Source organism: Ziziphus jujuba, chromosome 4 (genome assembly GCF_031755915.1).
Source record: "Ziziphus jujuba cultivar Dongzao chromosome 4, ASM3175591v1".
In the NCBI taxonomy this organism is placed as follows: Eukaryota; Viridiplantae; Streptophyta; class Magnoliopsida; order Rosales; family Rhamnaceae; genus Ziziphus; species Ziziphus jujuba.
Genome location: NC_083382.1, coordinates 29,171,898 through 29,199,527, shown reverse-complemented (window position 1 = coordinate 29,199,527; position 27,630 = coordinate 29,171,898). Strand labels below are relative to the sequence as shown.

Below are 27,630 nucleotides of genomic sequence, written 5' to 3'. Positions count from 1 at the left end.
AAGACCATAACAAGAATTGAACCCAGGACCTCATTCACTCTCAGAAAATCACCACACCACTAGGCCAAATCACTTATATGTATTAATACAGCAAAAATTGGCTAATAGAGTGTTAGGCGACGCATTATTCAAACAATGCGTCGCCAAATACAAGAACAGGCGATGTATTCTTCAACAAATGCGTCGCCTGTTCTTTTTTTTTTTTCAATTGTTTTGTTTAAACATTTAAAAAAAATAAAATCAAAATAGGACCATAAGAAGAATTGAACCCAGGACCTCATACACTCTCAGAAAATAACCACACCACTAGGCCAAATCACTTATATATACTAATACAGCAAAAATTGGCTCATATAGTGTTAGGCGACGCATTATTCAAACAATGCGTCGCCAAATACAAGAAGACGTATTCCTCAACAAATGCGTCGCCTATTCTTTTTTTTTTTTTCAATTTTTTTGTTTAAACATTTAAAAAAAATAAAATCAAAATAAGACCATAACAAGAATTGAACCAAGGACCTCATACACTGTCAGGAAATCACCACACCACTAGACCAAATCACTTATATGTACTAATACAGCAAAAATTGGCTAATATAGTGTTAGGCGATGCATTATTCAAACAATGCGTCGCCAAATACAAGAACAGGCGCATTCCTCAACAAATGCGTCGCCTTTTCTTTTTTTTTTTTTTCAGTTTTTTTGTTTAAACATTTAAAAAAAATAAAATCAAAATAGGACCATAACAATAATTGAACCCAGGACCTCTACACTCTCAGGAAATCACCACACCACTAGGCGAAATCACTTATATGTACCAATACAGCAAAAATTGGCTAATAGAGTGTTACGCGACGCATTATTTAAACAATGCGTCGCCAAATACAAGAACACGTATTCCTCCACAAATGCGTCGCCTGTTCTTTTTTTTTTCAATTTTTTTGTTTAAACATTTAAAAAAAATAAAATCAAAATAGGACCATAACAAGAATTGAACCCAGGACCTCATACACTCTCAGGAAATCACCACACCACTAGACCAAATCACTTATATGTAGTAATATAGCAAAAATTGGCTAATATAGTGTTAGGCGACGCATTATTGAAACAATGTGTCGCCAAATACAAGAACAGGCGACGTATTCCTCAACAAATGCGTCGCCTGTTCTTTTTTTTTTTTTCAATTTTTTTGTTTAAACATTTAAAAAAAATAAAATCAAAATAGGACAATAACAAGAATTGAACCCAAAACTTCATACACTCTCAGGAAATCACCACACCACTAGGCCAAATCGACGCATTATTGAAACAATGCGTCGCCAAATACAAGAACAGGCGACGTATTCCTCAACAAATGCGTCGCCTGTTCTTTTTTTTTTTTTCAATTTTTTTGTTTAAACATTTAAAAAAAATAAAATCAAAAAAGGACAATAACAAGAATTGAACCCAAAACTTCATACACTCTCAGGAAATCACCACACCACTAGGCCAAATCACTTATATGTAGTAATACAGCAAACATTGGCTAATATAGTGTTAGGCGACGCATTATTGAATCAATGCGTCGCCAAATACAAGAACATGCGACGTATTCCTCAACAAATGCGTCGCGTGTTCTTTTTTTTTTTCAATTTTTTTGTTTAAACATTTAAAAAAAAAAATCAAAATAGGACCATAACAAGAATTGAACCCAGGACCTCATACACTCTCAGGAAATCAGCACACCATTAAGCCAAATTACTTATATGTACTAATACAGCAAACATTGGATAATATAGTGTTAGGCGACGCATTATTGAAACAATGCGTCGCCAAATACAAGAACAGGCGACGCATTCCTCAACAAATGCGTCGCCTGTTCCTTTTTTTTTTTTCAATTTTTTTGTTTAAACATTTAAAAAAAATAAAATCAAAATAAGACCATAACAAGAATTGAACCCAGGACCTCTACACTCTCAGGAAATCACCACACCACTAGGCCAAATCACTTATATGTACCAATACAGCAAAAATTGGCTAATAGAGTGTTAGGCGACGCATTATTTAAACAATGCGTCGCCAAATACAAGGACAGGCGACGTATTCCTCCACAAATGCGTCGCCTGTTCTTTTTTTTTTTCAATTTTTTTGTTTAAACATTTAAAAAAAATAAAATCAAAATAGGACAATAACAAGAATTGAACCCAGGACCTCATACACTCTCAGGAAATCACCACACCACTAAGCCAAATCACTTATATGAACTAATACAGCAAACATTGGCTAATATAGTGTTAGGCGACGCATTATTGAATCAATGCATCGCCAAAAACAAGAAACGTATTCCTCAACAAATGCGTTGCCTGTTCTTTTTTTTTTTTTCAATTTTTTTGTTTAAACATTTAAAAAAAAATCAAAATAAGACCATAACAAGAATTGAACCCAGGACCTCCTACACTCTCAAGAAATCACCACACCACTAGGCCAAATCACTTATATGTAGTAATATAGCAAAAATTGGCTAATATAGTGTTAGGCGACGCATTATTGAAACAATGCGTCGCCAAATACAAGAACAGGCGACGTATTCCTCAACGTCTGTTCTTTTTTTTTTTCAATTTTTTTGTTTAAACATTTAAAAAAAATAAAATCAAAATAGGACAATAACAAGAATTGAACCCAAAACTTTATACACTCTCAGGAAATCACCACACCACTAGGCCAAATCACTTATATGTAGTAATACTGCAAACATTGGCTAATATAGTGTTAGGCGACGTATTGTTGAATCAATGCGTCGCCAAATACAAGAACATGCGACGTATTCCTCAACAAATGCGTCGCCTGTTCTTTTTTTTTTTTTCAATTTTTTTGTTTAAACATTTAAAAAAAAAATCAAAATAGGACCATAATAAGAATTGAACCCAGGACCTCATACACTCTCAGGAAATCAGCACACCACTAGGCCAAATCACTTATATGTACTAATACAGCAAAAATTGGATAATATAGTGTTAGGCGACGCATTATTGAAACAATGCGTCGCCAAATACAAGAACAGGCGACGCATTCCTCAACAAATGCGTCGCCTGTTCCTTTTTTTTTTTTTCAATTTTTTTGTTTAAACATTTAAAAAAAATAAAATCAAAATAGGACCATAACAAGAATTGAACCCAAGACCTCCTACACTCTCAAGAAATCACCACACCACAGGCAATCCTTCTTGAAGAGAATACATTGCCTATTCTCTCAATTAACAAAAACAAAAATTTTGAAAGACATGCAAATTTTATAAAGAATAAAGGTGTACTTGAAAAACAGAAAAATAAATAGCAATCTTCGATATTTTGCTTCGCATTTTTAAGAAATATTTTCAGTTTTTATTTGTAGTTGAAAAATACAAATATTAATCAAAGAAAAAAAATGCAATTGGGAGAAAAGGCGCGTTCTTGCCATTTTTTGAAAATTTTTGGCGCGTTTTTAAATTTTTACGCGCTCCTTTAAATCCATTTTTTCTTTTTTAAAACTACATCAAGTACACCACCTAATCGATATTAGATTTGGAAGCAATCTAAGAGAGACTTGAAGGTTGAGATATTCCAGGTTTCATTTTTCATTTGCCTACGTTGTCGTCGGCCAAGAAGCTAGATTTCTCTTTGTCGCCCTCGTGATTTTTTGGTTTTCTTCTTTCTTTATCTCCATCGTTTAGGTGAGTTTCTTTTTTCTTAACATGAGGTGGGTTGTTTTTTTTTTTTTTTTTTTTTCATTTTAACTGCAGCTTAGGTTCATTGGGTTTTATTAATCTTGCTTTTTTAGAAATTATGTTTGTGATATTGCTTGACATTATTTTGTTAAGTTCAACAAGTATTTTGTGTTGAAGATTAACTTGAATCAAGATGGTCTATTGTTTTAACTTCACCACAACATCGTACGGTTGTTGAAGAAGATGTTCTTGGAGATACAAAGATGGCTCACAATCCATTTGTCATATAGTTGCCAAATGTCGATAAAAATGATAATGAGGATGAATGTGAGAGTGACTATGTTTGTAATGACTGTGAGGGGAGAAATGTGATTCGTCAAATCTTAAGAACAATGGTAATATTTTTTAAATTTTCATTTATACTAAATTACAAATTTAATAATGATTAATATTTTATTTATTTTGCATAAGTGCTAATAACTTTTTTAATGTTTCCATATGCAGTATGAGGATGTAATATCGTCAACAAGAGGTCAACTTCCATCTCAATGAATATGCATTCATGGAAGTTTAATTAATATTAAATTTGTTATGAAAAATACAATAGCTTACAAATTATGTAAAAATATATCAATGAGATGATATTTAATTTATTTGATAATTAATTTGTTATGACAAAATATTTATTTAAAATTTTTGTATTCTATTTATTTTGGATGAAGTTAGTTTTCATTTTTTTGTATTTTAATTATTTTTATATTTTTACTATTTTAATCACTTTTCACAAAATTTAAAAAAAAAAAAAAAAAAGAAGGGGCGACGCATTAAGAAATAATGCGTCGCTAAAAGTGTCGATCCGTCGTTAAATAGGCGACTCTATTAATGCGTCTCTAAATAGGCAATTCTACTAATGCGTCGCTAAATAGTCAACTCTATTAATGCGTCGCTAAATAGGCGACTCTATTAATGCGTCGCTAAATAGTCACTTTATTAATGCGTCGCTAAATAGACGACTCTACTAATGCGTCGCTAAATAGTAAAATGCGTCGCTAAATAGGCGATACTAATAATGCGTCGCTAAATAGTCAATGCGTCGCTAAATAGGCGACTCTATTAATGCGTCGCTAAAAGTAAATATGAGTCGCTAAAAATTCAAAGATAGGCGACTCTTATAATGCGTCGCTTGTTGTCTTATAGATTTAGCGACAAGATATTAGGCGACACCGTGTAATACGTCGTTATTTATTTTGTGCGACGCATTTATTGCGTCAGTTATCAACGCGATTCTAGTAGTGCTGGTAAGATGCAGTGGTACCATTTCAAAAGTTATTGTGTAACACTTGTTAACAATTTATCATGTCATCTTTTCAATTAATTCTTTTACTTTTTGATATCAAAGTTGGCAAAAATAAGCAATTCACATTTTTTAATAGTAAATTTATAGAATCTATATTATTAAATAATATTTTTATTATTATTTAGCTTTTATTTTTTTTTATTATCCAATCTAAAAAGTGAATTCAGTTTAAATTTTTTAAAAATAAAATAAAATAATTTGATTGAATAAAATATATATATATAATCAATGGTATTTTTTATCATATGTAATATTAACATTAATATTTATTTTTAAAAAGGGTAAAAGATAAAAGATTAACATATTGACATATGTACACAAAGATAAAAGATTTGCAATGACTTTTTTTTTTTTTAAAAAAAAAAATTATGTTTCTATGTTTTCGAAAGATTCACATTGATTTTTTATTCAATTTGATTTTTATTTTTTTGAAAGAAGAAGAAACTGTAGTCCATGAAGCTGCAAAAGAAGAAGAAATGTGCTGCCAAAGGCGCACTATATGAAGCCGCAATTCTTTTTACATAGAGGATGGTTTTACTTTTTTGTTTTAATCACCATGTTTTATTTCTTTGCTAATTCTTGTTTATGGAGAAGGAGACACTGTAGTCCATGGAAGAAGAAAAAGATGAAGTGACTGGAGGAGATGCAGACCTGAAGAGGTTCAAGACGACGACGTTCCAATATTTGAATGCGATACTACCGATGGAAGGTGATGACGTGGCGAGGCGAGCCACATGAGACGAGCTTCGCGTTTCACTGTGTTGATCGATCCGCATCGTTTCATCAATGCTTATGTGTCATGTTTTGTCCAATAAGGTTTCAGTATTAGTTAATTATCTGTATCATTATGTGCCCTCTTATAGCACTTTTGGGTTTTCTTTCTGGAGTTAGGTTAGGCCATTAAAAACACTTAAATGGATCCATATGAACCAAACTCAATTATTTTCATTGAGCTGGATTGGGCCATTAAGGCTTCACAAAATGCTTCCCCTCACAAACCAAAGCAAAGAAAAGATTAAATGTTTTATTTTCCATAAAATCAATTAAAGTTTTTCTTCCAACTTTATATTTTTCTCATACCGGCGTACTAGTTATCCTCGTTAATAAATTTGCAAATAATATAATATGTTTATATATGTATTTTTAGAAAAAAATTTATTTTTTGTATATTTCAAACGTATAGAAAAATACAAATTTTTTTGAAATGCAAAATTTTAAATATGTATTAAACGTATTATCGTATTATGCAAGTTAAAAAGATATATATTTTTGCAAAATAAATAATTTTAAGGCTAAAATATATTTTAGTATCCTCTATTTTTACAAAATTGCATTTAGAGGGCTGTAAAAAAATATTTAACATCTAATGCCCTCTGTCAACTAAATCATTAAATGTTAATATTTTCTGTTAAAAACTGACCAAATGAATAGCACATGACCAATAGGTTGATTTTTCTTTTTTTCTTTTGGGTAATTTCTGAAACTATTTTGAGGAAAAAAATTATAAAACGTTAAAAAAAAAAAAAAAAACCAAAAACTCAAATAAACAAATGACAGGAAAGAGGGAAAGGAAGAAGGAGAAAAGAAGAAGATGAAGGAGCTGGGAAGATGTCTTCAAACCTTTTCGTCTTCTCACCAAATCCCATTCCAACTTGCATCATAATAATGTTCTCTACTATTCACTTGTGAAGTTCTCAAGGATGTCAAAGAGATTAAATCTCAACATCTTTAGCTTCTTGTCCATCATGGCGGCAAGGTGGGTTTGAATAATTCAGGTTGTAACACAACGCCTCCTTGAACTCGTCCATGGTGTTTGAGTCGTCGTTGGAGAGGAGTGCGATTCCAAATTGAAGTGTGAAGCTATGGTATGCACCTTTGTTAGATTTTTCCATAGTTTTGGATTTGTGATGAAACGAGCTACATTGATCTCAATCAAGCTACTTGATGTTGAAAAGAAAGGGAACAACCATGCTAATCTCTTGGTAGTTTCAGGCTTTCATGATGATGAAGCAAAATGGGATTTGATTTAAGCTATTTAAACACATCTCATCTCCTTTACCTTCTTCTTTTCTTCCTTCTTTCTTTCTTATGTTGAAGAAAGAGTAAAAATATTTATGTCATTTGTTGATGGTAAAATGGTGAATATGTTTTTTTTTTTTTTACACATTTTAGAATTATTTTTCTTCCTCAAAACAATTTCAAAAATTACCCAAAAAAAAAAAAACAAAAAAGAAAAAAAGAAAAATTAATTTAATGATGTACTATTCACATGATTAATTTTTAAATAGAAAATATTAGATATTAAATTTGTTTTAAAGCCTTTAAATTCAATTTTGTGAAAATAGAGATACTAAAGTGCCTTTTAGCCGAATTTTAATTACTTTTTTTCTTTTTTACGACAACTTAAAAAACAAGTGTATGAAAAGATTTTTTATTTTTTATTATATTCTTTTAATTATTTACTATTTTGACTTTTTTAATTAAACTGTTATCATCTCACTAATACTTATAATTTTATCATATGTATTAAAAAAAAAAATTTAATATGTGTTTCATACCATATTTTTTTAATTTGTAACGTATTATACATGTATGTATCAAATTTATAAATTCTCTATTTATGTATTTTTTTTATCGAATTTTCCTTCATATTTTTCAATAAATACAAGAATTTATATATGTGCCATATTTAACTAACTATGCTATTTACGGCACTTCCTTTTTTTTTTTTTTGGGGGGGGGGGGTTAATGAGGAGAACCCGAGGGCACAACCCACAAAAAACACTATGTGTTACACGAATAAGATGGCTGTTAATGAAATTCCTTCTTTTCCTTTACTCTTTTGCTTTATTTCCCATCAAACTCAATGATGATTTTTCTTTTTTTTATTTTTATTTTTTTTTTATTTTTTCTTTTCTATGTTGCATTTAATTATATGCATTCATTATTGTCCGTCTTTTGGCTGGGCAACTTGCTAATAATTAAAATGGTACAATCTTTTGGACCAAAAGAATCACCCACTTCATGAGGATTTCTAAATTTTCGTTTAAAAAGTAAAATATTACTGTTTTTGTAAAAACATTATTTTTTTGCTCACCAATTTTTACTTTTTCTTTTATCCAGTTTGTTAAAATAATATATTATGATAAAACTTTAATAGGTAAATGCTCAGTAAATGAATAATTTTGTTAAATAAATCAAATTATTTGATCTAAATTTAAATCCATGTAATAAATGCATAAGATAATAAAATTGCAAAGAAAATCTTTGAACCCTTCGAATGTATAAATTAATAATTAATTAAACTTATAAAAAAAATAATATATACATATAAAAACATTTACAATACATATTAATGTGAATTGCCTAACAAATTTTTTTTTTTTTAAATTTAGTCTTTCATCAAAATATGCATTTGCTTCTTTCTTGTACCTAAATCGAGTTCAATCTCATCTTTCAATTTTTTGTAATGCATTCACCACATCTGGCATATTTTTTTTTTTTGTAACAAATAATTATTTGAAGTATAATTAAATAATAATATTTTTTTGTGCTTTGTGAATGTATACAAATATTAACTTTATTTATATGCACGATAACTTTTAAGATTCTATATGGATATATTGATTTTTACTACATTTTTGTATTATTTATAATTTAAAAAAATGTTTTACTAAAATGAAAAATACATATATACTTAGTAAAATTATCTTTCAAAAAAAATATAAATTCTTTTCAAATTAATAAATAGTTATTTATCCATAAATTAATAAATGATTCATTTATCAGTAAACAAATAACCCTTTTAAATTAAGAATTTTTTTTTTACTCATATATAAAGGTTTTACTGTAATGAATTTGATCTAATGAAAAAATCATTAAGAATACACGTTTAAAACCAAAGTTTAGCTAGCTCTTCCTTACTTTCAGCTTCTCTCCCTAGTCCATTCTGAGCTGAAGCTATTTCTATTTTGAATTGAAGCTGTTTGTTTTGATTGTGCAAGATTCGTGTGATTGTAATTTCGACTCTAAAAGATGATGATGGGTTGTCAAAAAAAGAAAGATGCTTCATAAAAGGGAGGTCCAATGGATATGTATGGAATATGTCTATGATACTTTGTTTGTGTGTGTGCGTGTGTGTGTGTGTGTTTTTTTTTTTTTTTTTAATTTCGGAAGGCACAAAAAAAAAAAAAGGTAGAAAAAATACGATCAATAGATATTATACACTCTTCCATGAGACTAAGCATCCACTGACGGTTCTGATGACCTGCCCTTGACCTATTTTTCTTAGGTAAGAAAGATCGAAAACCTGCTAAAATGGAGCCTAGTTCAAACACCAAGCTTCCTTTAGTCAACCATTACACTATGAATCTATTTTGTATATCAATAATCAATTGCCTTTACATACACCAACTAATAATCCGTATGATTATTTAAAAAGAAGAAGAGAGAAAACAAACCAAAAGCTAAACCCCGTATTTTTCCCGTATTTTTCCCTTATTACCTTGGCCGACACAAAGTTTCTCAACTTTTCTATTTCCTCTCGCCTCAATTCGAAAGTGGCTCGGACTAAACCTGGTTTAACTTGAGCTTCCCTTAACGTTAGGCTTCTGTTATTGGGTCCGTCTTGCTTTAGCAACTCGTTCAAGTGAATCACTTCGAGTTCTGCAGGGTCTTTAATAACTGTCCTGTCATAAAATGGTATAAGCTCCGGTGGCAACGGCGACGATGACGGCGGCGTATCTGGAGATCCGGCATTTTTATTGCATATTTAAGCCCATGACTTCATAAACGAAGTTGAGGTTTTACCGTCCATAACTGCATGGTGGGAAGTGATTGCAATGCAAAAGCCAGAGTTTGGAAACAGAGTAATCTGCAGTGCCACCACAGCTGCTTTTTCGTGGGACACTTCCAAGTGGGGAATAAGAGGATGGCATTCTGTGGCTTCGCGAAATTCGTTGCTAGAGAGATGATAAAAATCCAAGTTAGATTCGGCTATTGTAAGCGAAACTCCGTCGCCGTCAAGATATTTGATGAAAGGTTTGTGAGAGTCTTGTGGCCAAACAAGGTTTCCCGCTAGAGGGAGATAGTGTTGGAGGGTGAGAGAAAGGGAGTGCTTGAGCTTTGGAATAATGGAATCGAACAAGGGTGTGTTAGACGAAGAGAATTCGTAAAAGAAAAGACGCTCCACCGGTGGAAATCTTAACCAGTGTAAATCGAAGAAGGTGAGAGGGAGAGAGGTTGGCGAGGCCAAGTTTGGTACGGCTGGTGGTGGAGCTACTCGACAAACCTCTAGTATTTTCACTGATTGGGACCGTGCCATTATGAGGATGGACACGGATTGTGAAGAAAACTTGATGTAAATGCTTGTGGGAATTGGTAGCTCAGCTTATTGATTAAGGGACCCACAATTAATATGGGTTGGTATGCGTCTTTATTCATCATGACAATTGACAAATTGACTGCCGACTACGGAAGCTTCATACACCCTGTCTTTTTTCGTTAATGATAATAACCTTCCACCTATTTCGCCGAAACAAGACAATCGAATTAATATATTCTATGAGTGGAGGGTTGGTATAGAATTGGAGAGCCATGGAGTGTGGGGCGCGTGGGGTGTGGGAAATCAAAAAATAAAATAAATTCCACTTTTCCTTTTTCATTAAAGTGATACAACCTGGGCAATTGAAAATCATAACATATTTAATCATAAGAAGAAGACTTTTCACTTAATTTTTCTTACCAAACAAATAAGGAACGAATAGATTGTAAAAGTATCTAGAAGATAAAGAAGAAGAAGAAGAAGAAGTTGATCAATTGCTCTGCTTTTTCAATCTGCCGATTTGCAAAGGAGAAGAGGAAGAGCTGTTGATCAATTTGTGAAGGATATTCGATTTGATAAAGAAGAAGAGCAAGATCTTTTGAGCAATTTGTGAATGAGAAAGAAGCAGAAGGATGCTCAGTCTATTCATTGGTTTGTGAAGGAGAATAATTAGAAAAATGGGTCTGTACCCAAACCTCTGTGTTTTCGTTTAGTAGTTTTCTTGCACTAATACACAAGGATATATATAAAATGCTATGCATTGGTTTGCATTATCCATACTTGGTACTTTTGTTTTCTAGCTTTGTATTGTTTTGTTTTGTTCTTTTAGCTTTGTCGTGCTGTAAATTTTATATTTTACACACATGTAGTTACAGCTTTGTGCTCATCTGGAACACTGTTTGAAGGGAAGAAAAAGAAGGAACTAAGAAGATTTCAAGTTCAAACTATGTAACCATTTTTATTTCTTTAGTTTTAATGAATCTAAATGTAAATCAAAACGATATTATCAAATAGGATTTACTTGGTATGCTAAACGAATTTGTTTTATATAAAAATGACTTTTAATGAGATGAATTTTACAACGGTTTTGTATACCTTCCCTAATTTATCAAATAATAGTAATAATAATACAATCTTTTTTTTTTCCAGTCAAATTAATGATGTCATACACCTTTTTATGATTTCTAAAAATTCCAATACAAATTCATCAAGAAGTTTATAAATCCGAAGTAAGAATATAAAAATTAATAATTGCAATGCACCTTTAAATTTAACACAATAAATAATTCAAAAGCTTATACATACTAGTTGTAACATCCCGTCCCAAATCACATCAGAATTCATGCACGTTGACCGAGGTTGACCGTTGACCGAGTGGGTCAAAAGTTGGCTTTTTGTTCCAGTTGAAATTTCGAGTTGACCAGGGTACCGTGGCGAAGTGCATGATGTCTCGAGTTCGTAGACTAGTAGTATGTCGAAAACGGAGCTACGGTTTGAAAGTTATGAGCAAAACAAGTCGTGGTGCAAACTGTCCAAAAGATGTCGGGAATTGACTTTTAATCGTTGTATAATTTTGCTTTGACTTCATAGACTAGCGGCACGCTTAAATCGGACATCTGGTTAAAAAGTTATAGACGTGTGAAGTTTGCCGGATACCGTAATATTTTATTATATCTGGCTTATGTGCACAGTAACACCATGTGTCGGCACCTGATTGGTCCATGTGGGTGAACAGTATCACCCACGGTGGCTTTTATTTGGCAAAAATATCGGGGAGGAGAGAGAAAGAGAGAGAGGAGAGAGAGAGAGAGAGAGAGAGAGAGAGAGAGAGAAATGGTTGGCCGCCGGAATCGACAAATTTTCCGGCCGATTCTTGCTACATGCACCAGCCAGATGGGGCCCCTCCATCGCGCCCAGATCGAGCAGGCGAAGCTCGGCGGCGATTTTCCCTTCCACCGTCGGCCACCGCCGTTTGACCCCTTTCCAGCCATTTTCAGGCCACATGCGCCAGCCACCCCTTACCATCTCCTCATTTCCGGCCAGCCCACCAAATTTCACTGCCACCAGACCTCCGACGCGCCGGGATCGGAGCGTTTTCCGGCGAGGTCCCGAAAACCTTCAAACCCCGATTTCTTCGCCGTCCGGCCTCCATTTGCCTCACTGTCGGTCCCATTGGAACCCTCTCCCCTTGATCTACAAAACCCCCAAAAATCTCAACCAACGGCCACCGCACGCACCGCCGCCGGTGACGGTTGCTGGTGACCGCGGCGGCTCGCCGGAAATCACTGTTCCGAAGAGTACCCAGTTGTACCGCTGATCCCTCTCCACTGATTCCGACCCCCTGAATCCAAATCCGGGGTCCTTTTCTGCCAATTCGCGACGGATTGAGAGGATCGAAGAGTTGAATCCCAAAAGCTTTCCGACGTGATTCCGGCCACCACCGGTCCGATCTCCGGGAAGTAAGACCGAATTTGTAATCCTCGTCGCTTAAGCTTCGATTCGGTATATTACTCATCAACTTTGGTTGTCATTTGTGTTCGCTCCTCGGATATCCATTTGGGAGTTATCCGATTAAAATATTAATATATTTGATTTGGTGTATTGTGGATGTTTTAGGTGCACGTGCGAGTAGTAGAGTCGATCATGTGGAGGATCTTGATTGAGATACGTGCTTAAGGTGAGTGACTCACCTTCAAATTAATTTCGGGAATTAAATTTGTAAATATTTGGTGTGAATTGAATATTTGAAATTTATATTCTATGTGTCAAATATCTAATTGATTTAATTTGGAAATTATTGGTGGATTTATTTTGATTAAAGAAAATATGCATTATATAAATGTATGCCATGTGAAAATTATTTTATAATGTTGAGAATTATGGATTTTAATTATATATGAAATTCTTGTGGTTTTAACATTATTTTGGGCATGATTTGATTTTCAAATATTTCAAGGAAAATATTTGTTTATGTTGGTGACTTCAATTTTTATAAGTATGCCCATGGAATATTATGTGATTTAATTTATTATATTTCAAAAATATTTATGCCATTGGAAAAATGTGAATATTTAAGTTGGTGGATTTGAAAATCATGGAATTTATGACGATGATTATAAAGGAATTGTGGAAAAATTACGGGTTTAATTGGATGGGATAAACCCGGTATATTTATGGAAAATTTGAAATTTTGAGATGTATTGATTTATGATTTTTAGATGCACCATACACGTACTGGTGTTCTGTTTATATGTGATATGGTTAGTATGCACACGGATGTGATTAGCGCGCGGGTGGGTGTGAGTAGCGCGCAGGTGATTTTATGGGGTTGTCCTGTGGTTGCCATCGGATGAGGATAGGCTGCCCCTCCATGGCCGGGACACCTGTTTGCAGCCGTGCGGTGGGACGCCACGCTACCGTATGCCGGTTTCTCTCTATAACCTCCTGTCTGGCGGTACATTGGGATGCTGGGTACTGTTGGCGTCACTGGTATATAGTGGGTGCATCAAGTGATTTTCAGAACTGGGATTTTAAAATAAATATTTTGAAATTTTATTGGAATTAAAAATATAATTAATACTGCTTTTGGTATTTATTCGAATGGGGATTTTAAATTGGTTTAATTTTTCCCTTTACTTAATTATTCAATAAATTAATTTCCTTTAAATTATAAATTTTGGATGCTTGACTTATTATATTTTATTTAATATTCATTTGAATAAATTGATGTCTTGGTTTTCGGGGAATACGAGTAAAGGGTTTTGTGAAAATGTTTTAAAAAGGGAATTTTTCCAAATGAGAGAATTGTAAGGGTTTTGAGAGAAATTATTATTTTCAATTAATTATTATTTATCTACTTTATTACTGTGGTATTATAATTGTATAGTAGATAGGATCACTCACTGAGATGATTAGCATCTTATATTTTTAAATTCCGTTCCTCTATGTACCAGGTTTGCCGGTATTCATCCGGAGCGGATTTGATCTTCATCGCTGTCTTAGTTCGAGAAGTACCCTGTTCTTCTTTTATTGAAATTGTAATATTTCTTTTATCCATGTTGTATTCTATACTTAGTAGTACTTCATGAAGCTCTGTATACTGTCTCAGATATTTATGTATTATTTATGCACTGAGTTACTGTTATTAATTTGAAGGGCTGTAAATTTGTGGAATCAAATTGTAGTAATGTGGGAGGAATAAGGGGACGATATAGAAGTGCATTTTCAGTGCAGGAAATTTGTGGTAAGTCCATCCCTTAGGGGAGGTTCTGCCGGATTTTCCATTGGAGGGTCCGGTAGGATTTCTCTGGGATCAGGGCTTGTCTAGAGTTCCGGTGAGGAATTTTGGACAGGTTCTGATACTAGTTACCATCTTCATATTTGACCTTTGAGAAGATAAAAAAGGTCAATCTTTATTTATTTATTTGGCTGAGTTAAAAAGGCTAATTGACTTTGTTTGCCTTTTTTTTTTTTTTTTTAATTATTATTTGTTGCCAAAAAAAAAAAAAAAATGAAAAAACTTCTGGTGGGATTAATTGATTTAGGAACTACATAGGTCGGTATACCTCAACCTATCTTTACAACCTTGTAGAAGTCCAAATCTACCTTTAATCTATCTTTACAATGGTTTCTTTTTATTTGCTCAACCCATCAGGTGTTTTGCAAGAAAGTATCTTTCCGTACATAGTTAATTATTAAAATTTTAAGACTTGGTCACTCTAACTAGCTACCAAAACAAACATGATGGTTAAGTGGGAGAAATAGGTACACCAAAAAGCAACATATATATATATATATATATACGCACACACCATATTGCCATTCAGTAATCATTTGGATTATTCATTAGTTGTTAAATAGAATTTCATTCTCAAAGGCAAAAACATCCCTCCATTTTGGCCATGTTTCTCTCCTACCACTAATGCTGCCCATCTTCTATTTTGAAGTCTCCGTACGTCGGCTATCTGAGCCTACTCATCAAAATCTTAAACATTCTTAATTAGTATAGTTTATATTGCACACACACAGACACAGACACACAGAGACACATATATATACATAAGTAATTCATATGACAATTAACAATACTTATTTGATTAAATTTCACATACCAACTTTTATGCGGTATAATGAAGTTCTACATAAAATAAAATAAAATAAAATAAAATAAAATAAAATAAAATAAAATAAAATAAAAAACTTTTATTTGGTAGCTAGTAGCCTAGTACATATTTGCTCCTATCATTTGACTAATAGAGATTTAGTTCCATGGCATTATTTTGATCTAAACTGGATATTACAAAAATCTGTTCCATTCTGAAATAATATATCATATATCATATATATATATATATATGTATATATTTTCGGGATTCTTTAAGATAAATACAAGGAATATATTTAATATATTTTGTTGTGTAGTGATAGGAGGTTAAAATGGGGAATGTGTATCAACATTGAGCATGATGGACTAGGCAGCTCTTTATCAAAACTGAAAAATTTACGATTCTTGAGCAATCTATGTAAACATTTTTGTACTGTCAAAAAGTGTCAGCTCACACCTCATATGAAAGATGTTGGGGTTGAAGAGATTACAGGAGATGCTAAAACTCATACTGGTATTCACAATTAGATGTTTGCAATATTACACTATATATATATATATATCGTTATTATATATTTCCATATATGCATATATACAGTGGAGCCTTTATTGAGCTTCAATGTGAAATAAACAGAAAGCTTGCATCTCCATTATTATCCTATGTACCAGTTGAGTTGTCCATATACTTTCATCGATATATCTAAGTTTGTAGAGTGTCTTGAAGTGCCCCCTGGATATTTATACGGGTTTTCTTTTCTTTTTTTTTATTTATTATTATTTATTATTATTATTTTATTTTTTATCTCCCCATAATTTTCTTCAAATATTAAGATCAGAAACCAATACACATAAATTGAATTACGAAAGTCAAATAATCTCCATACTATATATGTTGCGCTACTAACTTTTACATACTATCAACAAAAGCACTTCGCATCCTTTCCTACTGCGATTTAACTAAAAGAGAAACATAAAAACAGAAATAATAACGCGGCTGGGATCTATCAATCTGTATCGCATACTAAAACTGCAGACTAAATCTAACCTCTATTGTCTTCGCCTTCTATGAGGCTTGGATCCACTCCCTACCAACAGAATGAAACAAACAAAAACAATTAGCAGAAATTTTATTCAGTTCAAGCATTCAGAATTGACAAAAAGAAGATTGAATTTGTTTTAAACGTATAAAAAAAATCCAATTTCAATATTACAAGTCTATAAAAAAGAAAACTACATTGAAACTAAGCATAAACTGAGAATGGCTTTCAAAAGCCAATTGTTAAGCAATGCAATATTAGCTTCAGTGTAATATAACAAGCTTATTATTTAGCTTCCAGAAATTAGAAAAAATGTTGGAACAATTTTCAATTTCAATCACATGCAAAAACAAATAGGATATATACCCTTTAATTTACAGTTATATGTGGGAACAAACCTCCAGGTCGTTCGGCTTCCTGTATTCCAATAAGTTTATGATCCTGAATGACCAGAATATGGAAGTCAATATGCCTTATCCTAATCAGCAAACCCTTTCCGGCATCCAACAAAATAAAAAGAAAAGTAAAAGAAAAAGAAGTTAACAATAATAAAATAATTATACGATACAAGAAATTCTTTTTAAAAACTAGTAAGACTTGACTTTGCATCGAGGTATACTAAATGCAGAATGACATAATCATAGGAACTCCATTTAGATGGGTAAAGAAAGGAATAATTATATAAATCACCCATATATTTTGGCCATGGACTGTATTTAGGTTTTGAAACATAAACCTTTTTTTTAAGCAATGTCACCTTTAAGGGTGTGAAATATGACATAATGTCAACTTGGTTTCTAAATTAATTTTTTTTAGTGACTAAATATATCACTTCGTATTCAGTTTCTAAATTAAAGTTTTATTAATATTATTATTATTATTTTGTAGATTTTGACTAAATAAATCACTTTGTATTCACATATATACTGTATATTGACATACATGTTTGAATTATAATATTTTTTTTCTTTCAGAATACTTAAGCAATCATAAGAAATGAGGGAAAAAAAAAAAAAAAAAACAGAGACCGCATCGTAAATTGGCATCTGATTGCGCCAGAATTCCAAGGCAGGTAGCAGCAGTCTCCCTGCAATATATGCAAATTAATTAAACAGATAAGCATTAAATTTTGTTTCAAAGAAACTCTTAGGAAAAGAGCAGCAATGTCAACTGAAGTAATTCCCAAAAGATTTATTATATAACACAGCGCATACATCACAAATTCTAAGTACAATTCATTTCAACAATTCATTTCAACAATTCATGCATCAAGAAGGACCTCCATGTAGTTAACAAACAGAGCTACTATTACTGGGATAGTTTGAGCATGTCTCACATGCAAGAGAGAGAGAGAGAGAGAGAGAGAGAGAGAGAGAAGTAAATCAGGCAGTAAAAGTACCTGATCTGGATCGTTTAAAGCTAGAGGATTCTGGGGACACTACTGATATTTTCACTTGTGCTTCTAGTTTACAAGGAGTAACCTCACAGATGTATAGAAGAAAACAGAAATAGGGATTTAATTATATATTATGAACAACAACGAAACATTAAAGAAATGTGGATCAAGCTTCATTACTTTGCCATGGAAGACATTTCATAATCATTAGAAAAAGGACACTATTATTCCACAACTCGCAAGACTCCATGAACTTTATTTCTTTAAACTCCTAAAAGGAAAACAGTTTTCCAGCTACATACATGATACATATTAACCCTTAATGCAAATAGAAATTTTATAGCATTACCCAAATTCAACTACAGCTCTAGAATTGGATTGCCTCACATTACAAAGGGCTTCAAGACCTTTAGCAAAAGAAGAAGCAAAAGCTTCAATCTTTTTCATCTGCGAGACCATTCCAATCTCAAATCCTCCATTGCCATTCTTGCTATCAGACATACAGATCGCTCCCGTTCTACCTATAGAAGTCATTTCAAACTTCTTAGGTGCTCCCCATCCGAAATCAGTATTGTATACTTGAAACCGAGGTGACCATGCAATACAAGCAGTTGGTGGGATCTCATCAGGCTCCTTAGAATTGATTAACGAAGCCCAACTATCTACCCCATCAAGAAGCCCATCGTCCAAACTTGCTATAGCTTCGCTTATTCCCTCCAAGGCTGATAATATCCCATCTTCCCCAAGAAGATCTTTTGTCTCTACAATTGCCGGACGGCCTATTGCACAGTTTCCGAAATATGTTGAAGGAATAGCCGGTTTCAACCGATATCGACAGTCCACGCCGAACACAAACTTTGCCAATCTGTTTTTCTTTACATGATTTTCCGAAGCCCTTACTACGCAAACCAATATGAAAGCGCACGCTAGCGATAAGCTTGTTATATGAACTGGAGGCTTCGATGAGTTCTTTTCATAAACACATTTTCTTAACTTTTGTATATGGTCTTTAGTAAATTCGAACGTGGCTCGTACTAAATCAGGTGGAACTACAGAGTCGAATATCATTAGACTTCTGTTATTAGGTCCGCCCTGCCTTAGCCACTGGGTTATGTAAATCGAATCGAGCCCCGTCGGGTCCTTAATAACTTCCCTGTTGTAGAATGGCGTAAGCTGATGCACCAAAGCTGGGGAATCTGCTCCAGCTTTGCAAATCTGAGCCCAAGACTTGATAAACAATGTTGAAGTTTTACCATCCAGGATCGCATGGTGGGCGGTGATTCCAATGGAGAAGCCACTGTTTGGAAACAAGGTGACTTGCAGAGCCATCGCCGCGGCTCGTTCGTCGAAGACTTCCAACTGGGGCAGCAAAAGATGGTAATCAGTTTCTTGGCGATAGTGGTTGCTGGTGAGATGATAGAAATCCATGTTGGACTCGGCTATGGTAAGCGAAACTCCATCTCCACCAACGTATTTGATGATTGGTTTGTGAGAGTGTTGAGGCCACGTGAGATTTCCTGCGAGAGGGAGGTAGTGGTGGAGGGTAAGAGAGAGGGATTGTTTGAGCTTTGGAATAATGGAGTATTCAAATTGAAGTGTGTTTTGAGAAGGGATTTCATAGAAGAAGAGATTCTGAAATGGTGGTGATCTTAGCCAGAATAAGTCGAAGAAGGTCAGAGGGAGAGACTTGGGGATGGCTGAGCGTGATAGGTCTGGTGGCGGAGCCACCTTGCAGACCTCTAGTGTTTTCACCATTTGTGACTGTGCCATTATGGGAAAGCTCAATCTTTGGCTTTCTTAGGATTCGTATTTCGTAGTACCTATTTATAGGAGGACTGGGGGAATGGAAAATCTTTTAGACAAAAAAAAAAAAAATAATAATAAAAAAATAAAAAAATAAAAAAATGAAAACGCATGCAAGCCATTAAAGAGAAAAAAAGAAGAAGCATTAATTACGCACCAAAAAAAAAAAAAAAGCATTAATTAGGCACAATTACCAAGTAATTGTTCCAGAATTTTTAAAGTATATAGCTCAGACATTTATTGATCCATTTTTTATTTTAAAAACTATTTATTGATCTATTTTTTAAATCTATCTATCTATCGCTGTGCCACTTATCGATTACCGTTTATGTGACGAGAATTAATTTATTTTGTTTTAAAACTAAAAGTCGATATAGAAAAATTAACTCACATCGCAACCAACTAAATCGTTACATCGGTTATTAAATTCAATGATCCACATTAGCAATTAGAAATTGACATTTTTTTATTATTATTATTCAATCTGAAATTATCTTGAAAAAAAAAAAAGGAAAAAATATATATACATATATATAGATATTTTTGCATTAAAAAGAAAAACATATTAACAATATTTGAGATACTACAAAGCAAAAGGAGCAAGCAATCAGGTCTTTACGAAGTATTTGGATCTTTCAATTTTTTGTGATCATACCTGAGACATTCTTCACTGGAGATGACCTAGTTCATACATATATAGCAAAAGTGGCCATGGAAAGAAATGAAAGGCTTTTTTTGCTTCTGTATTTGCAAAAGGGTCTTGATGCCCTTTGAAGTTATACAATTTCTGCTAGATTCTATTTGCAGTTAGGCAATAAATGATTATTATTTGTAATCATGAAATAATATAAATATATATATATATATATATTTAAATAAAGTACTAGGCTAGCTACATGAGAATATTATGGTGGCGCACGAAGTGGCTCACAAAGTCCATAAGCATAAAGGGAAAGACGGACTAATGCTGGTCAAAATTTATATGAGAAAGCATACGATAGCTTAGAATGGGTTTTCATAATGAAGGCTCTGAAACTATGGGGTTTTTCAGAGGTTGTTAGGAGAATGATTGTATAAGCTCAGTGGAGTTTGACCTTCTTATCAATGGCAGCAAAACAGACATAGTCACTCCGGAAAGTGGAATCAAACAAGGAGATCCACTCTCCCCTTTCCTTTTCATCTTATGCTCTGAATTATTCTCCAGATTCATGGACTCAAATCAATGCATTCAAGGTATCAAAATTAGCAGAGGAGCCCCCACAATCTCTCATTTGCTTTATGCAGACAATATCCTGGTTGCATGCCGAGCAAACCCTCAAAATGTAAAGGAGGTTGGGAAAGTGCTGGAGGCTTACAGCAGATGGTTTAGCCAATCCCCAAATCCAGATAAGTCCCAAATCCTTTTTTCTAAGAATACTCCTGGGAAAATTAAGACCCTCATAAAGGATTTCTTAGGTTTCAAAGAAATGAAAACAGGTAGCCTGTATTTTGGGAACTCACTAATTTTTGGAAAACACAAACACAAAGATTTCACTAGAATCAAGGATAGATTACAGGACCGTCTCGAAGGGTGGCAATCTAAAGTGCTGTCTAAAGCAGGTAAGGCTACTTTGATCAGATCAATAGCTCAATCCATATCAGTATACACCATGTCAACCTTCAAGGTCCCCGAAAGCATATGCAAGGACTGAGATACCATGGTCTGAAGGTTTTTGTGGAATGCAAAGACACACAAGAGACACTACTTAGCCCTAAAGGACTGGGGGAGCATTTGCAAACCCAAGGTTCAAGGTAGCCTGGGCTTCAGGAAATACAGAAACATCAATACGGCCCTCCTAGTAAAATTAGGCTGGAAGCTTACCAAAGGAGAAAACAGCTTGTGGACCCGTCTCATGAGAGCAAAATACTTGAACAACCAGACTTTCTTTGGATGCAAACTCAACGCAAGAGATTCCATGGTTTGGAGAAGCATTCTCAGCTCAAGAGAAGTCATTAAAAAGGGCTCTTGTTTCAAAATTGCTAATGGTTGGTCAGTAGACCCTTAGAAGGACCCCTGGGTCCTGGATGTTAACGGGAAAACTCCCAAAATCAAGGATGGTGCTAGCTGCTCACAGGTTAGAAGAGTGACAGAACTTCTAGACCCTACCCTCATAGGATGGAATTTTTCTAAACTACAAGATATCTATGAACAAGAGACTTTAGGAGTGATAAGTAGAGTTCACATACATAGACCCTTCAGGGAGGACAAGCTTTTTTGGACAGGCAGGGCCAATGGTGTTTTTTGGGTTAAAAGTTGTCATCAACTTCTAGCTTTCCATGAAGAGACTAGAGACCACTTATGGAAAGACATTTGGACCGCAAAGATTCCTGAAAGGTTGAAGCTTTTCCTTTGGAGGCTGGCCTTGGAAGTCCTTCCCTTGAAAAATTTGGTGTACCAAAGAACAGGTTTAGGGGAGACAAGCTGCCCCCTCTGTGGAAACACCATCGAGACACCTGCCCACCTATTCCTTAAGTGTCTAGCAGCAAGGACCATAGCTTTCAACAACAAATAGGGTTTAAAATTGGATGAGGGGAAATGGGGAATGCCCAAGAATTGGCAAGATGGTCTGTCAACCCTTCCCCACAGCTAAGTCTCATGCTTGGGAGTAAGGACTTTACAACCCTTTTGATTGCCTCCCTTTTGTTCGTGATCTGGGAATTCCGTAATGAAAAAATTTTCGAGAATAAGAATAACTTAGCTAAGGCCATGAAAAGATGGGAAAATTTAGTCGAGGAGTATGAAGCTGTCTTGTTTAAAAGGACCCCAGCGCCAAACGCACAGGCAGACAATCGATGGACTCCTCCACCAACAGGCAGACTGTGCATAAACACTGATGCAAGCTTGCAACCCAAATGGTTCGGCTCTGGCCTTGATAGCAAGAACAGACAGAGGATAGGTACTGCTGCTAGCAGCAAAATCCACGAAGCCTATGGCACTCGAATTGGCAGAACTTAAAGCCTTAGAGTGGGCTTTAACCGTAGCGGAAGAATTTGGGTGAAAGGAACTGGACTGGAGGTGCGATGCTCAAGCTGTGGTAAGCCAACTTAATGCTGGGACTGAACCTTGCCAATGGGAAACCTCAGAAATGATTTTGGAGCTGAAAGAAAGACTGAAGGCTAACAAATGGAAGATTTCTTGGACTCCAAGAAAAGCTCATTTTTGTGCTGACTTAGCAGTCAAATATTCGTTAACAGCAAATTCTATGTTATTTTGTTCTAATCCTTCTCTTAATAATTGCCCTGCCAATATCTTGGCACAAATCCTCTCTGAGGAGACTTAGGATTGTAATATGGGGTAACCGTTTTATGGTCCCCTACTCTTTTGTGCTTAATGCAGTCTATTTTCCCCAAAAAAAAAAAAAAAAAAAGGCTAGCTACATAAGAAATAATAGAGATATTTCAACTAGCTTGGTTCGCTTTAAACAAAACAAACTGGTAAAAATTTATTAAAAAAGAAAATCCCTTACAACATTCATACAAAAAAAAAAAAAAAAAAAAAAAAACAATTCAAGGAAAAATTCAAACAAAACCACAGTTAATGACCCATCATATCATAACTTACAAAAGAAGCATAAAATTAAACGAGCAGAAAACCATCAAATGCTTGAGGAAAGTGAAACAACATAAATGGAAAGAGCATTTAAAACATATTACCCAGCTGATAAATAATTTAAATATATATTTGTTACTACCAGGTATTTTTAAATGTTATATTCATAATTTGACCTAATAAAAAAAATTATTAAGACACACCTTCAGATTGTCTTCTTCAACCAAGTTTAAGAAAAAAAAAAAAAAAAGAAGAAAGAAAGTCTGTTAAATTTTTTTCATAAAAAAGAAAAAAAAGTCATTTTTTTTTAAAACATCAAATATTTAAGTGGGGTTGTGCGGGTACCTTTTTTTGCGAAACATGCTTAGAAAAGGAAATAGATTTAACTAAAATGGTATAAAAAATTCAAAATAATTCGTCAAAGCGCCTACCATCCAAAAATTCCAAAGGTACCTTTTTCGTGTGACACATGCCTTGAAAAGGAAATAGACTTAACTACAATGGTATAAGAAATTCAAAATAATTCATCAAAGCACTTACTGTCTCAAAATTCCAGATTGGGGGAAAAAAAATAAAAAAAGAAAAAGAAAAAAGTGGAACAAGTACTGTCAAAACTAAATTATCACTTTTTTTAAAAAGTTTAAACTAGTTTGCATGTAAGTCTTGCTTTTTTTAAATATTTTTTGAATCTTTATAGGTATTTTTGAGTCCGTCAGTAAAATATTTTAGCTTATATATATTTTACATTTTTACATGTATTCTTTATTTTTAATCTTAAGACTTTGAAGACCTTAAGCTCGTGGATTTTTTTCTTTCTATTTTTTAATTTATAGCCTTAGCTCTAGTACGTTGTGGAACTATTACTTTTGTCAAATATATAAACCACTGAAAGGTGGATCATCCCATCACATTTATATTTCTGTCTAACAAATGCCATCCTAAGTCATAGCTATGCAAGTTGAAGAAACTCTCCACCAGGACTGCTCATCATGAACGACAGGCTGTGAAATCCAGCACCCTAGAAACTTAAAAGTTTTTGCTTCCAGCTCCGACTATGATCCGAGGCATGGAAGTCCAACAAAGCAACCTGAACACCTTCCAAAACTCGCTCAAGGCCTTCTCTTTAAAACCTATCATTGGCAATGATGACTCGACCACAGGAAGAACGGTAGTGGGTTGGCTCTATCTGCAAGAAGATTCAGACGATTCCACATTACTAAAATCATTCCCAAAGTTTGGAAAGTAACCACTAAAGTCAAAGTGGAAAAACTTAACCAGAACACCTTCTCATTCCTATTTGGGTCCAAAGAAGAAAAGGAATGGATCTTCAGAGGAAGACCATGGTCCCTCGACAGAGCACACTTAATACTGAAGGAATGGCCTCAAAACTTGTCCTTGAAAGAGATCTCCTTTGACTCAATGACATTCACAATCCAAATCCACGGGCTCCCCCCAATCTACCTTCATGAAGACACAGCGGCGAAAATCAGAACAGTGCTAGGCTATATTCACAGAGACACAATTTCAAAGAAAAGCATAGTAGGACAACGGTACCTCAAATTCAAAGTAGATCTCCCGATCCACAACCCCTTACCACCAGGTTTTCTCCAGGACAAGGATGACGACGACAAGAGATGGATTCAATTAAGTACGAGAGGCTCTCAGACTTCTTCTACAAATGTGGGAAATTGGATCACGTCATAGGGACATGCCGGTTTGAATCACCTGCCACCATCACCACGGCAAAAGGCATCTCCTCCAAGATCTATGGCCCCTGGTTGAGGGCAGAGCATGGTGGTAGCATCCTGTTCATCAATACACCAGAATCCTCAACGGTCAGATCTGATCATAATAAGGAAACAGAAAAGTTTGACAAACTGATGGACCTGCAACCTATCAATGAACCGACAAAAGAGAGGCGGCAGTAGGTATTGGATTTCGAGGAAAACCCTACAAGCAGACCTATGGAAGACTTAGAGACAGCCATGACCCTATGCCTTGAATTTTCATCCCTAAAACAGATGCTAGACTCAGTTTACGATGGTGTTTCAAGTGAACCCTAAGCAACCCTTCTTCACCAGGTCAGACCGTCAAATTTTGACCCCCAAATTCTAGGTCAGTGGGCCTCTTCCTTAATCAACAACATCTTCCTTTTCAATAATCAAGAGAGGACCAGGTCGAGTGGCTCATTACTAGAACCAGCTTCCTTTAAGGGGCTCATTGGTACTAGGAATGCCAGGTCGAATACCAAGCCCATCTTTCTCAAAAAAGCTACACAAGCCCTCTTAGAATATCATTTCCAGAAGAGCCCAAGATTATCAGAGGAGGGAGATTGCAGAAGACTCTCGTTATGTAAGGAATTTGAATCCATTTTAGAGGGAGGAGAGACCAGTGCACAAGATTATGATGCAATTCCCCCTGGAACCCTAACCTGCCTTGCAGTTTCAGATGTTTTCACATTAGGATCGCATAATAATGAAGGAAATGCAGACTCAGCTAGGAGGTCGAGGAACTGGAAAAGAGAGGTGAGAAGAAGAGCTTATCACACGCCAGTAACTGCTAGACCCTCCGGGGATGAACAAGCTTCAACTTCCCACCACGTTTTTCAATTAGTCGAGGAGGCGGGCCGACTCATGCCCCCCTCCTTGGCCATTGAATTTGATTTTATGGAATTGTAGGGGAGTAGGGGGCAGTGATACACTTAGTGATCTATGTAGTTTAGTGAAAAGACACAAGCCCCACTGCCTACTACTGCTGGAAACCAAAATCTCAGGGACAAAACTGACCAATCTTCGTAAATTGTTGGGCTTTGACAATTCAGAAATAGTTGAGGCTAAGGGCACGGCTGGTGGTATGATGCTCCTTTGGAATAACGACATCAATTTTGAATTTAGTTGGAGCATAGATCGAATTATAAGTGGAATCTTAAAAGGGAACGATGGAAAGGATCTATGGCATCTATTTGGGTGCTATGGCATTCCTTACTGAGAGGAAAAGGCTGAATTTTGGCAACAGTTGGAGAACTTTGTTTTAGATTGTGATCTACCCTGGCTTGTAATCGGCGACCTAAATGAAACTTTGGATGAATTTGAAAAGTTCGGAGGTAGAGACTGGTGGAAGAAACACTCATTTTTTAGAAGTTTTGTCCAATAGGTCGGAGCAATTGATCTTGGTTTTTCGGGGAAACGTTTCATTTGGGAGAACAAACAGGTTGAAGAGCTTATATTAATGAGAGGCTGGACAGAGGCCTTGCTAACCAAGAATGGCTTGCCATTTACTGTGAAGCCAAAGTCCAACACCTTACCATGGAACAATCAGACCACTCCCCAATTCTCCTAAGCATCCAAGAGGAAGAAAAGAGACCATGGCGTCCTTTTAGATTTCTCCAGGCCTGGACAAAAGATAACTCGAGCCTTCAGGTAGTGCAAAACGCTTGGGAAGAAGAACCAAGGATAGGGATGGAAGCTTACAAACTTGTAAGAAGACTCTGGCAGGGCCCTTAAAAAGTGGAATAAAAATAATTTTGGATACACGCAAGAGAAGATATACAAGCTCGAGGAAGAGTTACAACTCATCCAATTTGAGAGAGGAGCGGATAAGGTCAAACAATCTATCATAGAAAAGGAACTAAAGGACCATAGAGCCAGACTGGAGGGTATCTGGCATTAAAAATCCCGCCAAACTTGGCTACTAGAAGGAGACCATAACACTAGATTCTTCCACACTAGTACGCTGATTCAAAGAAGAAGAAACAAAATTGACTGCATTAAGACATGGAAGGAATGGATTCGTAATGGAGCTCAAATCAGTCAATATTTCCAGGAAGGTTTTAGAGAGTTGTTCACGTCAACCAACCCCATTTACACTGAAGATTTAGATAGCATGGGAACAATTTAGGTTACAAAGGAGGAAAACGCCAGATTAGTAGAGATCCCTTTGGAGGAAGAGATAAGGAAAACAGTTTGGGACCTTCAACCCCTGAAAGCCCCCGGTCTCGATGGCTTTCAAGGAGTGTTCTACAAGAACTATTGGGAAATAGTCAAAACCCAAGTCATTAAAATGGTGCAGGAGAACTTTAGAACTCAGACAATATTGAAAGGAACCAACAAAACCATGCTGGTCCTAATCCCGAAAACAAAAAATGCCATCGACTTCAACCATTTCTGTCCTATTAGCCTCTGCAATTTCAACTACAAGATAGTGGCAAAAATAATTACTTCAAGACTAATACCTTTTGTAACAGCCCAGTCCATCCGCATGTGAATATTGTCCGCTTTGGCACTGAGGAATCCTTTTACAACCAGCTCTCACGTGTTTAAAATACGTTCTAATGGTTAGC

The 27,630-nt window shown here is 34.9% G+C and overlaps 2 protein-coding genes and 1 long non-coding RNA gene across 3 annotated transcripts; all 3 read right to left on the bottom strand.

The window, feature by feature from the left end:
* Positions 1–9,234: 9,234 nt before the first annotated feature.
* LOC125421986 (phenolic glucoside malonyltransferase 1-like) lies at positions 9,235–11,266 on the bottom strand. The gene has a single exon (XM_048472371.2). It carries the CDS (start codon positions 10,360–10,362, stop codon positions 9,811–9,813), a length of 552 nt encoding a protein of 183 aa, XP_048328328.2. The 5' UTR covers positions 10,363–11,266; the 3' UTR covers positions 9,235–9,810.
* A 5,096-nt stretch (positions 11,267–16,362) lies between these two features.
* Positions 16,363–17,593, bottom strand: LOC125422186 (uncharacterized). The gene is made up of 4 exons (XR_007240523.2): positions 17,532–17,593; positions 16,902–16,944; positions 16,512–16,551; positions 16,363–16,423 (listed from the first exon to the last, which is right to left on the bottom strand). It is a non-coding gene; the product is annotated as an uncharacterized LOC125422186 (long non-coding RNA).
* Positions 17,594–18,149: 556 nt separating this feature from the next.
* LOC112489109 (malonyl-CoA:anthocyanidin 5-O-glucoside-6''-O-malonyltransferase-like) lies at positions 18,150–19,678 on the bottom strand. Its single transcript, XM_048472749.2, has one exon. It carries the CDS (start codon positions 19,667–19,669, stop codon positions 18,245–18,247), a length of 1,425 nt encoding a protein of 474 aa, XP_048328706.2. The 5' UTR covers positions 19,670–19,678; the 3' UTR covers positions 18,150–18,244.
* Positions 19,679–27,630: the final 7,952 nt, after the last annotated feature.